General features: G+C 41.9%; 1 protein-coding gene across 1 annotated transcript in view; it reads right to left on the bottom strand.

The window, feature by feature from the left end:
• Positions 1 to 18,555, bottom strand: part of FNDC1 (fibronectin type III domain containing 1) — a 1,317,427-nt gene that overhangs the window by 630,077 nt on the left and 668,795 nt on the right. Inside the window, exon 11 of the mRNA XM_078649203.1 lies at positions 14,339 to 14,704. Within this exon, the coding sequence (XP_078505329.1) occupies positions 14,339 to 14,704 (366 nt within the window). The remainder of the gene's footprint in view (positions 1 to 14,338; positions 14,705 to 18,555) is intronic.

The raw sequence follows: 18,555 nt of genomic DNA on the forward strand, positions 1-18,555 counted from the left end.
TGTAAGAGGCTGAGACGGCTATTTGTGAAATCAAGTATAGGTGCCCTGCGCAGTCTACACAGATCCCTGCACCAGGCGCGTGAACCCACTGGGCTGCCACCCCTCCCTCCAGAGCAGATTCGGGGCAGCATGAATCAGAACGGTAAGTACATATAAAAAAAACTGAACAGCAAGAACTAATGCTGCTTATAAAATAGAAACGCGCTTTTGCGCTGTGGGTAGTAACAATAAAGCAATCAGGGGCCAGTGTTTTGCTACCACAAGGAGGCCGTTCTCTTCTCAATACCCCTTCTAAATTCAACCCAACGAAAGAGAGAAGTTGGGGAGGCTGATTCAATCCCCTTTACACTGTCACTCAGGGAAAATCAGTGCACATGTTTTCAGCAAAATTATGTTCATTGATTAGTGAGAATCGCATAATACTTGCATGCACGCAATTTCACGTTGAACACTGAATGAGTGCACGTGTATGCGCGTGCATTCTATGTGCGTACGTTTTACACATTTCTTCACAGCACAGTGTTATTTTTTTCAAGACAGTTCTCATAATTAACAATTTAACAGACCAGCACATCGTTCTACGAAGTAAACAGTGGGAAATATATATTCTAACAGAGACAGTGGCTGAAGCCGGACCCCAATACACAAACGTCCACCAGGCATGCGTAGGAGAGCCGGCCACTGAGCATGCATACCAAAGGTATGCCCACAACAGCGCCCCTCCCCCACACAGCGAGTTCCATCCTCTCAGAGCCCTCCTAGGAGATCACAGGTGACACGGGCTCGTCAGAGCAATGAGAGGAGGGGACACGTCAGTCCTCCATTCTCTGGCTCCATGGTGGAGTTGCGTTGCATTATTACAACTCTCATGACATGCAAATTGGCGGGGGGGGGCTTTTCTGCGTAGTGTTTACACACAACGCAATTCTCTGTTTATAGACCAGTTGGGCCGCCTACCCATTCGAGGTTACTAAACATTCGTAGTACAGGCTTCCAGAAGTGTAGATGGGGGGAGGTGTGGGGGGATGAAAAGGATGGCATGCAGCAGCGCGGACTTAAAGCACCGCAGCCAGGGAAGAGGGGGCGGGTGAGCAGCGAGTAACTGTGATGCACCAGCACCCCCTCTCGCCCTGTCGGTGGGCTCCCCAGGCTGCAGGTCGGCAGGAGAGGGGGCAGGGAAGCTTCCGCTCTTCGCCCTGTGGTACCCTTCCCAATTCCCTCCTCACGACCTTTTCCCTGCAGGGCTTTCCCGTAGTACCACCTATCATGATGATATACACATATGAGTCAGAAGGAGGAGGGGCGGGGGAGGTGGTAAGCAGGCCTCTCTATCGAAAGGTGACACGAACCAATATCTCTTTGGAAGAAATGGGTGTCACGCCCCCCTCCCCCACTGGAAGGAACGAAGGACAGGAATGCACGGAAAGGAAAAAGATGGGAGAGCTGATGGACAAGCATGCGTGCCAAGGATGGAATGGGCAAGCCCCCCCCCCCCAGGGAGGGATATCTGGCAGCATCCTTACTTTCCAGGTGCCAAGAAGAGCTGGTACTTCTCGGTGAAGCTGCCGGTGGTCCCTATGCCGAGTCCCCCGGGTAGGTGATGCCGCCTGGAGTGAGGCTGGTGTGTACCTGGCACGGAGCTAGGCGGAAATGGCACAGGCGCCAGCCGGTGCGGGCTGCTCCTCTGCCCGCTCGTGCCCCCTGGAGCGCGGCACCTTCCTGCTGCCGCTCCCCCTGCCTTCTCCTCTCACTCCTGCTTTGAAATTCACGGCACGCAGTTTTTGCCCATTGTTTTTATCCCTGGTGTAATCTGAATGCTCAACGCGAACCGGATGAATAAGGTAAGACCAATCACCAGGGGTCCGCACCTCGAAGCAGGAAGCGAGCAAGAAAGAAAAACAAGTCAGGTCCCGGGCCGCGCTGTGATTGGCTGACGTCACGGGGGTGTCCCGGGCCGGCAGCCAATCACAGCGCGGCCCGGGAATGACGTCACAGGGGTGTCCCGGGCCGGCAGCCAATCGCAGCGCGGCCCGGGACAAAGGGGCGGGGCTTAAAAAAAGCACCAGAAACGCCCCCGAATCGCGTTTTCAAGAGAAAGCGCGATTGACAGCCTCTGTCTCCCAATGGCTAGCCTCCATTTATGGAGCTAGCCAATTGGAAACAGAGGCGGTCCAAACATCCCTACTGAAGACAAAAGTTTTCGATCTGGGAGGGGCAAGCCCCTCGCCAGGTCGAAACCTAAAAAGGGCACCTTTTTCTTGATGGCATTGCCAAGTACCATGACTGAATATGATTATGATCAATAGAAATACCTAATTTTTTCAAATAATATGCAGCATCTTATTTAGTACAATTGTCTTGTAGTGTTTAGGTTGTATGGTTTTGGAAACACCGTCATATTTACTTCACATTGCTGTGAGAAATATCACCTTTGATCTTTTAACTAAATGCAATAAAAAAAAACAAGAAAGCACAGCAGTACAGACCAAAAGAAGCAAAAGGTGGGGTCAACATTAGTTTTCAAAATGCTCTTACTTATATCTTCAATTTGTATTATTTAGCAAAAAGGATGAGCAGCAGCACCTAGGCCCTTCATACATGCAAGCCAAGTTAAAGAGAACCTGAAAGCATGGACTAGCGATTGGTCTGATATGGTAAGACACATACATAAATACTGCTAGGAGTTGTTGAAGGGATGGTTGTATGGCATAATATTGTGAACAACAATATTGTGACAAGAATAATGTGTCAAAAATATCGACTTTACATACTTATGTACACTACCAAACGTTTATGAAACACAATATTGTGAAAAAATAAGCATATGAAATGTATACTATTTATAGCATTAAAAATACTTTATTTAAACTCGTAAACAAGAAAATATTAGAATACTTTTAACAAGTAATGTATATTAAGTATATACATTGATAATTGCAGGGTATGATAACGTCTTCATAACTTATAAATCCGAGCTCTGCACACGCTGACCTTTACACAGGGGGTAGCAATTTCCCATCCTACTTTTAATCAGAAGTACAAGATACTAAAGATTTCGTAGGTTTCATTGCTAAAAAGTGTATCAATCACTCACAAATAGCTTTCAAATAATTCAGAAAAAAACATGTTATTGCAAACAAGAAACACAGAACAGGGATTCTCTCATGGTATACTTGATTCGAAGTGTATTAGTTTTCAAACATTCTACATTGGAACTCATCGAGAGAATGATAGTGCATGTGGTGCAGTGATCTTAATGTGCAAAGATTTCTACAACTGAGACAGGCACAGAAAAATAAACAGGGTTTTACATCAGTTCAATGTGAGAGTCCAACCACAGTCAAGAATTCCATCTGATAGAGCCATAAACGTCCCAAAGCTAACTGTCCTTTCTGGTAACAGTGATAAGTCTGGATGTGGTGGAGGAGTGTGGCTCAATGGTTAGAGCGGCAGACCCTGATGCAGAGTTCTGGCCAGGGACCAGGGTTCGATTCCCGCGCCTCGGCGGGGTCTCGGGCTCAATTTCCTCGGACCTGGTAATTCTCGCCTCGGTGCCTATTCTAATCACGGGCCCCACGCTGCAACTCTGGGCAATAGCTTGCTTAGCCTCCACACCGGCCCCAATAGCGCTCAGGATGCCTGGCTCCACCCTGGGGGGGGGGGGGGCCAGAAGTGGACACTTCACAGGGAAAGCCAGGAGGGGTCCCACAGCGGTATGAGTATCAGCGGCAGGAAGCCGAATAGGCGACACCGCAAGGTGATCGTCTGGTGACAGTGCGCTCTATAAGTACCATGACATTTACATTCACATTTACAAAGCCACTTTGAATACTTTAAAGTGCTTGCAGTCAAAGGACCTAGAGGAGCTTAACATATTCTTGAATGAAGAATACTATAGTACCACTGAGATGTGAGTATTATGGCAGGAAATGGTGCAATGTCAAGTCTAGCAAGAAGCGTTTGAGAAAGATGGTGTTTATAGTGTTCATAGGCCCTAATTAGAGGTGGCCTGATCTTCCCAAAGTATTCAGTAATGAAAGTTACGGACCCCCATCGGGGTTAGAGGTCCAGCTGGAACTCTGTTGGAAGAGTGTGTTTTATCCAGACACATTGCCTGCTGAGAGTAGGAGAAATGTCTGGTTGCATACCAGCGCAAATGGGGAATGACAACAGTACTCAGGATTCCCCATTTCTCAGTGGATCCTCAGGAACCAAGATATGATCTTGTTGTGTCCTCTGCTCACAGAATTACAGATGCCCACCTTGTCTCTAACTCCCGGGGGGAGGCATACTGGGCCATAGTCTGCCCCCCTCATAATGCTTACCACAGTATTGAAATCTTTGAAAATATTTGCAAAAATAATAACATTAAAATTATAGACATTTTGTTTTTGAGACACCTGTTTTGTAAATCAAGAGCAGGGCTGTCACTAGCAGTAAAATGTAAGTGTAGTAGATCTTGTGGATTATATTTGTGGGGAAAAAATAGTTGCCTTGCGAGGCGATTTGGATTCTTTCAATTCTAATTATAATTCTTAAGGTTACATTTCTGGTAGGACTGTCGTAGTGTGCTTCATATTCCCTGCATAAGAAATTGACATACCTCCTAACAAAATGTAAGCCTTTTGCTCGAGTCCATAAGACTAACATTGAGGCAGGTAGCAAATTTATACCTGGCTGCTTGATACTTTGTTTCTTTTCCCAGTGCTTCTAACTAGTCTCTGGTGTCCTTGAGTCTCCCCCTTATCTTTACCAAACATCTGACTTATACAGACATTCCCATGATTTAAAAAGTGTCCCGCATTCCTTACATTTCTACAGCAGCACAAAGATTGGCATTACTTTCTGACTTCTCCTACCAAAATGCCATTCCACAAGGCATTACAAACCTTTCTTTGCATAATCTTTGGGGTTCATTCCATAAGTCCTTTCTTATGGAGTGCTAATTACACACCTGGTAAATACCAGTACCATGGAGTGTGGATATCTCTGATACTCAATTTGGGTATCATTCTGAGTATGGATAATTGAAGGGATAATTGCACGTTTTTTTCCCAAATTCCCAAATGCATAAACTTGGATTTCAGGCATTTTGACAATATAATTTGTATCAGTTTTTATCTGGCCAAAATTGTGCATGCAAACAACGGGGACGTGCAGTTATCGCCATGATATCTCTACTAAGGCGTAAAAATTAGTTTGCACTCAAGATGGAATTTATGCGAGAATGGGAATGAGGGTCTTTGTGCACACAGGGAAGGTGGTGATGAATGCATGACTCTGAATGAAATAAATATTGGGTACTTCTCACTGCTTAAAGACCTACCAAATGGATTTAATTTTATATATTTTGAAAGTTGTAATTTGTTATTGATGAAAAGCATTCCATCATGGCTCTGGCAAGAGCTGCAATTCAACAATTATTTAAAGGAAATGTATCATCAGCTAATCATCTATCTGTTGCAAACTCTCTGGGAAACTTTGCTTTCTTTGGATTGCACTAAGCACTTTCTCCACAATGATTACAATCCTAGAATCCAACTTTAGAAAGCTCCAGCATCGAGAAAATGCGCCTTGCCTTTCTTATTTTCTCCAAAGCCTCTGAAACAGTTTATAGATATTGCATCTGGAACTTATATTGCACCATCTTGTATTTCATCTTCATCTTATATTGCAGCTTGATCTTATACAGCATCATGTTATATTGTATCTCTTACATGAGCTAAAAACCTGGCTCTGTTGGAATTGCCTTGTCATTTCCTCTTCTAAACTAGAGCTAGTGCCAGGACACCTCTGGGTAATCGAGCGCTCTGTAAATATATTTAACATAACATACCTTAAATTATTTCCTTTTGATCTTCCTCCTTCTCTTCAATTTCATTACAATTGAAATTTCAATCTTGGCTGACTGCACCAACTCGTTTCATTCCACTGTTTGTAGCATATACATAAAATATCTGAGTTCAAGTCTGCAGCATGAACTCTCACCACATTTTTCTTTTTGCTCAAACTTAGGCTATTTGCATCTAACACAAGGCTATTAACTTCAACTCAGCAGTAGCAAAACAAAGCCAGAGAGGACTTTAATAATGTTTAATAATGTTTCTAAGTATATCCTTCCCGCACAAATTAGATATAAAAACCATACAGACGTAGGAAAAAAGGGAAAGTACAAACGCATATGGAAAAGATAATAAGCTGCATATCTTCTCATTCATCTCATTCATACTATCTTCTCTGTTTCCTTATGTATCCCCTTTTTTTTCCTCCCTCTTCTCTTTTCCTTCCTGTTCTCGGTGAGTGCTGGTATGGAACTTGAACTCCTTTCTTTCTCTTTGTCTTCATCCTATATCTATTCCTAATATTATTTTGTATCCTTGTCCTGTTTTTGCGGCTAGTCATTCCTGTTTCTGTATGTCACGTCCTACGTCCCCATACTGTTCAACATTTTCTTGTTGAATGTTTGTGGTCTTGGACATCCAGTTAGCGGGCAAGAGGTACTTTCCCACTTATCTAAACTTAATTCAAAGAATACTTTTTTACAATAAACACACTGTACTGCTTCTGAATCAGTTAATTTAATGAAACAATGGGTGGGCCGGGTTTTCTTTTCTCCAGCAGTTGATCATAAAGGTGGTGTTGCCATCCTGTGCCATAAAACTTTGATACTGCAAGTTGTTTCCACTGAATGTGACACTAATGGTAGATTGGTGGTGGCCCATGTTGTCATTGATTATACACACCTTCTTACCCTGTTTAATATTTATGGTACTGTTAAATCTGACCCTGACTTCCGCATTCAATAAAGGTAAAACTTGCAAATATTCCTAACTGTAATATCATCTTGGCAGGTGAATCTAACCGATTGGTATATACTTTCATGGATTTAACATCTCAATATAAGTTCAAACATGATAAATCACAGAAAGCATTTCCATCAGCAATTACTTCTAGACCGTTCTTTCATGTTTGGAGACCTTGTACACCCGATCAGCTGTAATATTCTTTTTTCTCCAGTGTTCATAATACAAGGTCCAGAATTGACTACATTTTAGTTACTAGGGGCCAGATGTAGGTAGCCAAATACCGGGTGGTAACGGCCGATTTCGGCCGTTACCGACCGGTATTTGGCTTTGACATGTAGGTGGCTCGGAATTTACAGAATCGGTATATTTACCGATTCGGTAAATTTACCGCTTCGGTATTTTTCCGAATTGGTAAATATACCGATTCTGTTAATCCATATATACGTGGCACAGTTTGCAGTGCCACAGGCCCTTAGGAATTCTTAATTTACAACCCAATCCTATTGGGTGGTAAAATACCGAATTCCAGTGTGCATGCACATCTGTGCATGTACACCTATGCCATGTGACACACAGACATGCCCTTAGGGCATGTATGTGTGCCACATGGCACACAAGCCTGCAATTGGGGTGCTACAGGGTGTCAAAGTGACACCCCGTTCCCCCTGCCAGGATTCGGTATTTACCGATTCGGTAAATACCGATTCGGTATTTCCCATTGATTCCTATGGGCTTACCGAATCGGTAAATACCGAATCTTACAGAATCGGTAATTGTAAAATAAAAATGATCTACATCTGCCTACTTCCAATTTACCTACTCTTAAATTCCGAATCGGTATGATTCGGTATTTAAGAGTAGGTAAATCGGAATTACCTACATCTGGCCCTAGATCATTACTCCCCACTCTCCGGTGCTCTGAAATTGGCTCAATTGTTATATCTGATCATGCCCCAATTTCGGTTTCCCTAGTTATCTCAAATATTGCTTCTAAAAAAGGGTAGATAAAGGCTAATTATTTCGCTAATATCTAAAAATCATTTTATTACTGAAGCTATCACCTTCATTCAAGAATTCTTCTGTTTCAATAATTCGGATGAAACTTCAGGTGCAAATAGCTGGGATGTTTTAAATCTTAATTTCGAATCTTCTTTATTTCCTACTCTGCCAGGAAAAAAAAAGTTAAAATGCTCAATATGTCCTACTTTTACACCAAATTAAGACACTTGAACATGCTTATTTTACCCCCAAATCTCCGACTAAGCTTTGTATATTAATTAATGCTAAATATCCCCATAATAAGCTTGCCACTGTTAGTGCCTGCAATATACTAATCAAAGTGGCCAAATAAAGCTGGTAAAATGCTTAGTAATTATCTAAAAATTAAAATGGAATGTAAGGCTGTTGGGCCCTTTAACATTGAATTATATGGTTCGGTATCAGTTTCCAATACTAAACTATCTAACTCTTTTCAATCATTTTTATAAAAACGTATATGCTAAGGATGTCTCCCCCTCCCACACATAATCTCTAAAAAAAATGTAAAGATCTTCCCCATCCTCCTTCCCATCCAGACACATTTTCTGATTTGGAGGCTTATATTATCCTTCAGGAAATCTTAGATGCTATTAAATCCTTGAAAATAGCCAAGGCGCCCGGCCCTGATGGGTTTTCTATTGAACTTATTTCATCTTTGCCTTCATTGTTTGCTCTCAAGTTGTTAGAACTTTTTATTTATTTTATTTTTGACTCCAAAGCTAGTGGTTATTTTTTGGAAGTGTCGCTCACCATCATTCGTAAGCAAGATAAAGACTCAAAATTCAACTGTGACTGTAAGATCTTTTCTAAGAATATTGCTCTTCGGCTTGAATCTGTTGTCCCTCTTCTTTTTAAATTTAACCGATCTGGTTTTATTAAGGGACGACTTGCTTTGAATAACGCTAGAATGTTTTCTATTATTGTGAGTCTAGCTCATAGGTATACATCTTCACTTGCAGCTCCTTCCCTGGATGCTGAAAAAGCTTTAAACTGTATTAATTGCCACTTTATGTTTACTTCTCTCCATTGGTTTGGGCTTGGACCAAAATGTATCTCCTTTATCAAATTTCTTCATTCTAATCCTCCAGATAGTGTTTTAGTCAATGGCTGTTCTCTTCCCTATTTTTATTTACAAATGGGTACCAGACATGATTGTCCTCTTTCCCCTCTATTATTTGTCCTATGCTTGAAATCTTTCTTAGAATGGATCCATTGCAATAGACTTTTTTCCGGGCAAAAACATGGCACTTTGGAAGTCAATCTATCCGCCTACGCCGATGAATTCTAATCCATAAATCCAATCTCCTAAATTCTCTGGATCAGTTTTTAAAAAAAATCTCTTTATATTCTCATATTTCTAGTTATGAACTTAATAAAACTGAAATCTTACCCCTAAATTCCCTCTGTTATCACTACATGTTCTCCAATACTAATTTTACATGGTGTCCCTCAAAAATTAAATACCTTGGCATTTGGTTTTCCTCCAGTTTAGGAGACACACTTGCTCACAACTTTACCCTGTTGAAATCCAAAATACAATTGTTACTTTCATCCTGGTCCCCATTATTTCTATCATGGTGGGGAAGACTCGACACAATTAAAATTGTGATTGTCCCATATATTTTGTATACTATTTCCTTGTTATCTTTAAGATTCCTAAGTATTAATTTACACGACTGGATTCTATGTGCACTAAATGTCTTTGGAATAACAAATCCCTCTTACAGCACTTTCTCAGATAAAATATCCAAAATCTGAAGGTGGTGTTTGATTCCCAGATTTCAGATTATGTTATTCCTCTTTTCTAATCAGACAAATTTACACTTCATCTCATGATTTTCTAGATCAGTATAGATCAATGGATCCTTTTGAACTTTTTTACTGCATCATTTTTCTGTAAGATATATTATTGTTATGTCTAATTGTACCTTTATATCTAAAAATCCTATTTTAAAATGTGCTCCTTATTTATTCAATATGCTGTTATTTGATAAGTGTACTTTTCAACAGTGTTTTTTGCATTCCTCCATCTGATAACAAGTTTCTTAGGTTTCGTAACAGATCTTTTTATTTTAAACATTGGAAAGAAAAAGCTAAAACTTATGTACCTCAATTGATTAATGGTGCTTCTATTGCTATCTTTGATTACCTACAAACACAATACCATTTGTCTCCTTCCTTTCTAGAGGATTATACATTAATTACATGTTTTTTCCAATGTTTTGTCTTGACATACCACATGAACCCTGAACCATTAATACCAGTATCAGATGTTTTTATTGATCTCATTAAGCAAAGTTGGACTTGTCTATAGAAACCTACTATCTCCAATTTTGAGTTGAACTACAAGTTCTTTGGAATTACCATGGGAAATTGTTTTGTCGAGTACTTTCAGGCCCCTATTTTGGGATGAAATATGGTTTATATTGTTTACTACTTCCAAGGCTTCTCACATCACCCAGTCACTTTATAGGGCAAGCTTAAGACAGCGCATGCGCTGTGAAAAAGAACTGTTGTATTGAAATTCTTTGAATTGTGGCACAACCAGCGATTCTTATTGGCTGTTGTCTGTGTCAATCAGAAATGCAGCTTTGTAATTGCTGCATTTCAGTAACAGTCCCTTCTTTGTGTGCTTAGCTCTGCTTCTGGCGATTTAACTCAGAGAGCATTTTGTTTGGCTAGTGCTGTGTCATGCCCTGTGAAATTTTTGTGTCACTGCTACTTTGTCTTTCTGCCCTCTCTTTGCAACAGGCAGTTAACTTAATCTCCAGGTGTAGTTTTCACACACCACCTCCCGCCCCTTCCAGATAGTTATTTGTAGTTTGTGTTATTCTTGTCTAATCGCGTCACTCCCGCCCCTCGCTGCTTGTACGGTAATGCCCGCAACATATTCATGGAACCTCTGGCAGTAAAACGCCCCCACCTAAACTTCGTAGCAACTTTTACTATGTTCACACCCGCCCCTCCCATGTACAGTGTAAGGTTGTGCAAGCCAGAACAGCTGAAGGCGCCCCCACTCCCCTAGCACTCTTTCCCCAGAGGTATGCCAGCTCACGGGAAGGTAGGACTTCCCCTGCATTTAGATTACAGACATAACATAATATTTTAACAATTGAAAGAGTGTTACTGTTAAAGCCTCTTGTGATGTTAGTCTTTTGGCTCTACCTGTTTCTTCATGGCGGGCATCCGATAGGACTGTTTGTTCTTTAAATCATTAGCCCTTCATTCTTTTCCATGCCCTTCCCCTCTGTGATTGCAGTATCACGTGATTGGCACTTTTGCATTGCAGGTTTGCAGTTCTCCACAGAGTGTTATGCCATACCACCCGCACCCCTGTGGTGTTTCCAACTCTGCCCATGCCCCTATGTTGCTTCCTCGCCCGGCCCCTGTGTTAGTCTCCATGCATTCAGCAGGCGGCAAAGAACAGTACCAGGCAAAACAACAATTCCCCATGCATCACCTGGAAATAAATAACATCCCATTCCCAAGTCAAAATAAACAAACACAGCTCTGCCGTGTTAAAAGCTCGCAATGCAGCACGAGTGGAAGAGCTTACAATGGTCTGTATTGAGCCAATAATATGATCGCTTGGTGGAGGGCAGTAATATGCGGCAATACCATGCATTATTGTGTGCGCACAGGAAAGAGCAGCACTGCCTTCTGTACAATGACTAGCGATACACCTGCCATCAAAGACAAGCCCCAAACCTGCCCATCCCGGTAACCCCATACTGTCCCCCATTGATTCTTGTTCTCGGTGTGGATAATTTGCATCCCTGTCCACTACTTAAGAATATAAGCAACTGTAACAGGAGTGCAGGTAAAGCACAATGCTCAAAGACAGACTACAATGTTTTGCAGCTTGTGCCGACACAGCCAACCAAATAGTACTCTAATCTGCCCCCAAATAACTTGTCCGGTATTTAAGAATGCCCCACTTACCAAGCGTCAAAGTAAGGGATGTTGCTCGGAGTTTCTGAACACGTACAAACTTCCATGGGTTTGCTTTTGCTTTTTAATTTCATTCTTTTCTATGCATCCGCATGCAGAGAGTTGGCGGATAATCCACTGCCCCAAGATCTTAATATTTAATGAGATTACTAACCAGCAGCAAATAAAACAAGCCTTTGCAATGCAATAGTTCTCGCATTTGCGAGAGTTTAAGCTATTAGCATTGTAAATGACAATGGGCCATATGTATCATTCAAAATTGCGAATTTCGGCGATTGCGATCGTAATTTAACTAAGTGGTATGTATGAAAGCAAAACAGCCTCGCAAAATAAGGAATTGCAAATTTGCGATTCCCTATTTTGCGATTGTATTTAAGGAATCGCAAACTGCGATTCCTTAAATGCAATGTATGAGGCCCAGAAAAAGTGCAGTTTGGCCATTAGGAATCTCAAATTATCACCAACTTCAAGTTGGTGGTAATTTGCGAATTCTTTGGAAAAGGCACTTTTAAGAATTTTTCAAAGTGCCATGTGGCGCACATACATGACCTTAGGGCATGTATGTGTGCCACATGTGCACACATTCACATTTCAGGGGTGCAACAGGGTTTCCTTCTGACACCCTGGCACCCTTGAAATTACATTCTCAATTTGAGATTCTCTAATTGAGAATCGCAAATTGAGAATGTCTCCCCATTCATTCCTATGGATCTCTAGGCCCATAGGAATGAATGGGGAGGTATTCCTTAATTACAAATGGCAATTTGCGATTCGCAATTAAGGAATATGTAGGATTCGCAAAATTATTTGCAAATCCTACACACATAGCATTTTACGATTCTCAAATAGCGATTCTCTAAAAATCGCTATTTGAGAATCGCAAAACGTAAGTTTCATACATATGGCCCAATGTCTTTTAGTTATGTTTAAAAAACCAAACATTAAATGAAAGGCATTGTCATTTACAATTCCAATAGCTCAAACTCGCGTAAATGCGAGACCTATTGCATTGCAAAAGCTTGTCTTTATTTACCATAGAGTTGTCATCACACCAGAAGGAGTGGCTACATTTTCTGCTTCTGCCTCATCTTTTTCTGGTATTGCTTTAAAGAAAATGTTTCATTATTACACATGCTATATAATTGTTGCCATGTTAAAGCTTTTAGAAATCAGTCTGGTCTAAATGTTTACAACTTTTTCAATGTAACATCCCGTTTACATTACAAAATGTGTTCCTAGGTTCCTTAAATCCTCATGTTGAATCTCTGTCCCCTAGACCAAAATTGTTCAATCTTTTTATTGCACTCAAATTTAAGGTACTACTTTCATGTTGGATTGTACTTCTACCAGGTATGCGATTTCCCAAACTGAAATGTAAAGCTTAAAAAGCTTAATTGCACATATATGTATTTTGTTTCTTCACAGGTGACAGATTTTTTCCCCATGGAATAATCCCATTTCTTTCATTTGTTTGGGGTTGATCTTTCCACATTCTCACCCTGAAAAAAAACTTTCTCTGGATTTTCACAGTGGAGAATCTTCGGCAGATTTTCGGTGAGCCTATAACTCTGTGTGTGTACACCCATATTTTAAAACATTTATGTGGGTTCTTAACAGCAAGCACATGAGAAAATCGTATAAAATAATCATTATTCAAATGTTAATAGTCCAGACCCAGAAGTCAGCGCATTTTGTTGTGTTAATTAGCACCACTATTCGGCCATCTCAGTGGGCCAAGATGTGCCCATCATATTTTGGGTTTTTATGATCCAGTTGAAATCAGACACCAAACACACACACACAAACATGCATGTGCGACCACACAATCGCACACACTCCCCGATAGTGTTTTCTGCACCTAACCTAATTGTGGAGATGCTTCTGCTGCCACAGAAATATTCTCTGTGGAGCACTTAGATGCTCCATGGAAGAGCGTTTGCGCTATATCAAATACCTAAAGAAATACATATAATGCTTAAGAAGCAAAAGAAAACCATTTTGCTTCAAAAGAGAGGATGCTTGTTCTGCAGTGTCAAGCTAATATCTACCTTAACTTTGTCACTGATAGCTAATTTCTGCCCTCCTTAAAAAGGCAGTCACAAGGTATAATAGAAAATATTTTGCCAGAGAACGTTAATTACAACGGCACAGGCAATTTTGCACAGATGACAATTTTGCAAAGCCATTTGCAGACTTCATCAGTGCACTGTGACACTGGTCCTGATAATCATTCTTTTTTTTAAAAAATGTTATGTATGGAAAAGCTACGTTGTTGAGCAGTCAGTCAACGCATAACTGGTATATTTACCCTGCACCTCTACTGATGGGATTTACAAGATCTCACCATTTACATTTAAGGCCAAGAATGATAAAAAAAACACTCTGGATCATTAAGCGAGGTGCAAATTCACCAGGCTCTGTGTCACATTATGTACCATAAACTGGCTGTCATTGAGAAGTCATCAAGATATAGAATTGAATGAAACGGTGTCCCACACATGTATGCACCCAGCCCTGCATCAACGGGAAAGTTGTGGAGTTACCTTCAATGTAGCAGTCTGGCAAGCCATCGGGCCCCATCAACAGATTTCCTTCCTCATCATACTGCTCGGAGGTGCCAGGGGGGCACGTGGGCATCAGCAGCTCTTCTGTGGTTGGCTGAACTGTTGTAGGCTCGGGGGTGGTAGGCTCTGTAGTAGTTGTGGTGGTGGTGGTGGTAGCGGTTGTTGTGGTAGTTGTAGGTGTTGTGGTGGGAAGCCTGGTTGTCTTTATCACTTCGAGGCCAATCAGCGGCTTCCCACCCAAACTCAATATTGGTTTACCCTGGGCTGATGCCAATGGTTTACCAGATCTTCCAGATCCAATGAAAGGTAATCCATCCGGACCCACGAGGGGAGCTCCTTGAAGATCTGTAGTTCGGAAGGATAGAAGAGAAGGCATTACACTCATTGTACTTCTCGGCCAAACATATTCAAATGCACTGCTGTAGAGTGTAGGGTTAGGAGAAGTGCTGGTTTTAGTCATAGAGCCAGATGTATGACCCTTACAATTTGTGAGTCACAAATTGTGTTGCTTTGCGACTCGCAAAATATAATTTACAATAGTGTCTCAGGCACTGTTTGCAATTCATGATGGGGTCTCAAATTGAATGCCTCATTAATATTCATGAGGCGGCGGCAATTTGCGACCCCTTTGGGAATGGCTAGCACTCCACGGGGTGGTGGCCTGCTGGGGTCAGCAGACCACCATGTCTAGACTGGTTTTTCAATAAAGCAGTTTTTTTTTTAAATGCTGCCCTTACTAAAAGTAAAACGGGATGCATTTAAAAAAGAAAAATGAAACGTTTCTGTTTAAGTTTTTTGCTCTCAAAAAATATTTTCGTATCGATTCACAAAGTGGAAGGGGTCCCCAGGGAACCCCTTCCCATTTGAGAGTGGCTTACCACCTACTTGAAGTAGGTGGTAAACTGTGAGTGTTTTGCAACCGCAATTGCGGTTGCAAAACAATCGTACATTGAAGTGCGACTTCCTATTAGGAAGGGAGGCCCTTGGCATAACCCTTCCTAATATAGAGTCGCAAACCCTATTTTGCGAGTGGGTAATAGGTTACTGACTCGCAAAATAGGGTTTGTACATGGGGCAGACCTATTTTGCGGTCGCAAACGGGCCGATTCTCCATTTGCAACCCCAAAAAATGGTCATACATCTGACCCATAAATTATTAAGTTAATCTGCAGGTTTTTATGTGGTATCACTTGGCCCATCAGCTCTTTACATACATAACATATATTTGAAAGAAAAGAGTTTTCGTTTTTTGGGGCAATGAGTGTGCACTTTTAGTCAAACCATGCTCCATGTAGGTTCAACGCTGCAGGCAACATCTCCCTGGTAGACAGATAACCGCTATGACCCTAGTCTATGCGTAGCTCAAATCACTTTGGTCCATTGGGCAGTGCTTAATTTGTGCCAGTTGTTCCAGTTTCAGACACCAGTGGACAGTTTTGGGGGGAGTGGGACTTAATTTTCAAATTAGAGTGTGACACAAAGTAAGAGAGAAAAAGGGAGAAATAAATAGGAATAGAAAGACAGGAAACACGGAAGAATAAAAAAATATATGAAACAGAACTCTCAAGAATGAGGTGAAGAAAGACTAGACAGGAATTGCAGGGTGGGGAAAGGAAGAGGCGTGAGGTGGAATCAAGACCTGATAGACTGGGCATTTGGCAACCCCAACTTTAATCAATGCTGGCATTCAGCATCGCCACTGGCGAGCACCTTAGAAAAACGTTGGGCCTTGCATTTACTTTGTAAACAAATTAAATGCCGCCAAGAAAGCATTTGTCTGATTCGCAGAGTGGGCTTTACAGTCAAACCCGTGGGTCTCACGTACCCAGAATTAGCGAGAGATGACAATTTAGTGGTTACTTAGTGAAATATAGTGCTACCAATCAAAGATGTACTTTGCTTATTTGGTGGCAAGTAAAGTATCTTCTGGCCCATGTGTAAAAACAAACTGGTGCAGTCTCCTTGAATATTCACCTGACTTTCACACTTCTCTGTTTGGCCTAATACTGTACATTATGTTGACATACCAAAGATGATCTTTCTGACCAATTGAAAAAAGTACACAAATACCTGTGGAAAATTAGAAGTAACATACCTGCGATAAATTCTCACTTGACGCAGAAATAAGGAGACATCTTTGAGAAACTATCAATATTTGCCCTTTAGGAACTTGAGTGTTTTGAATGTTATCAGTGAAGCGTTTAGAAATCAAAATAACAAACCCCTCTTGAATTCAATGTTTTGTGTTTTTTACTTTTCTAAAGACCTCCTAACTTGTTCATCGAATGCTGGTTGGCATTTGGGATTCTCTAGCAGAGCTTCACGAGAAGAGAAACATTGCTGGATGGGTTGTAAACTTTAGCTGTGGGCCGTGAGATTCCAATTGAAATCTCAGCTTCCGCATTTGATCAGTTTGTGTGCCCTTGGGAGTATTACTTCCTGTCTGCAACTCATTTCCCCTTAACTGCCAAAAGAGCCTTCGGTGGTGCATACTTTAGAGCGTGTTGTACAAAAAAATATTAATACTGAAGAAGTATAAAGTCCCTGAGTGCCCGATTGTGGTTGGTGACCCCAGTTTCCTGCACTATAGAGCCACGGTGGTAACCCCACCGGCGCACGTTCTCACCAGCATTGCCTTCTCTATATCTGTACTGTATATAAAAATTGTTCCTAATAAAATCACTTGAAATAAAAATAAAAAAAGAAATAAGCAAATCGAGAAATCTGTGAGCAGGGTCTTCATACATAAAGCATCTTCTGCAGTGAGGGCTATTTATCAACATGCACTAGTTCATGTTCTTTAAATCTTTATTCCGTTTCATATATTAAAACCATAAAAGCACAAGTTCAAATATAATAAATACAATCCACACAGGGACATACCAGGTTTAACAGTAATATGTACAAATACAAATATAGAGATGCCAAGGCTCCAATAACACACAGATGTTACCAGATGAACGAATCACTTAAAATAACGCATTAACTCATTCCGTTGGCCGACGCGAGCACTACCTTGCGGGTGCTGCGAACGACCGTTGACCGACGCTGTCCCGCCCACTCAATAGAACGCCCGTACCACCGCAGAATGTCCCCCGCGTTAAACAGGTTATTACCCCACTCATGAACTGATCAACGTGCACTAGATTAGAACGGTGGAGGCTTTCAGTAAACAAACCTACATTTTATTCCATGAGGCCCAGACTCATACTCATATTCGCTATCCTGCAAGCAAACTGTGCTCTTGTTATGGGTGCAAAACCAACCGACAGGACTGCCTTGCAGAATGTAGTGAGAGGGCCCCTGGAATTCCTTTTCCTATGGTCGCACTACTTAACTAACCGCGCCACTTTCGCATCCACCCAAAATCAAAGGTTTAAAAGACGGTGAGGCTAGAACCTAACAGCAGCATCTGCAGCCTCAGTTTATTAGTAGAGTTTGCATCTCTTGCCAGAGTTTGTGTATTTAGTAACAGTGCACATTTGGCCTGTTGCAGTGTCTGGAGCTTTCAGTCGGAATTACACTTGGCAGGGGCCTCAGTTTCCATGACACAGTAATAGTTGCTTGCTATCACTGTTAGGGGTCTTGTTTTTAATAACACCTGGGTTAGGCGCTGCCTTTGATGTCTGGGACTCTTCCTTGTGAAAACAATGTGGACCTGCCCTCCTGATGTCAGTTATTTAGTAGCAAGCACGAGGGCTCCTAAATGAGAAACAAGGCCTGGGGCACAACATTCAAACCAAGGTTAGTGCCAGAGCTCCAGCAGTGACTGGTTTGGAGAATGTGGCATGTAAGAAAGTGCACTGCACCTGCCGCAGAGAGGTACCTCTCGCCACAGTCTGTGCTGCACCATCATGGTCATATATAATGATGCAGAACGCAAGAGACCGAGTGTGTGGGACTTGTGGGACTTGTAAAGCGCACTGCTGCCCGTAAGCGTCCTGGCGCTGAAGACCGCTGGGGAACCCGTCCTGGCTTTCCCTGTGAGATGGTCCCTTCTGGGTATCTCCAAGGTGAAACCAGGCATCCCCGGCGTCTGTGGGGGGCCGTTGTAGAGATGAGGCAAGCTTAATGCCCAGAGTTGCCGAGTGTGATCCCTGGTTAGAGTAGGCACCGAGGCGAGAATTATCGAGTCCGCTGACCCTGGTCCACGACCCTGCCGCGTCAGGAATTGAACCCTGGTCCCGGGCCGTTCT

The sequence above is a fragment of the Lissotriton helveticus genome, chromosome 6 (genome assembly GCF_964261635.1).
Source record: "Lissotriton helveticus chromosome 6, aLisHel1.1, whole genome shotgun sequence".
In the NCBI taxonomy this organism is placed as follows: Eukaryota; Metazoa; Chordata; class Amphibia; order Caudata; family Salamandridae; genus Lissotriton; species Lissotriton helveticus.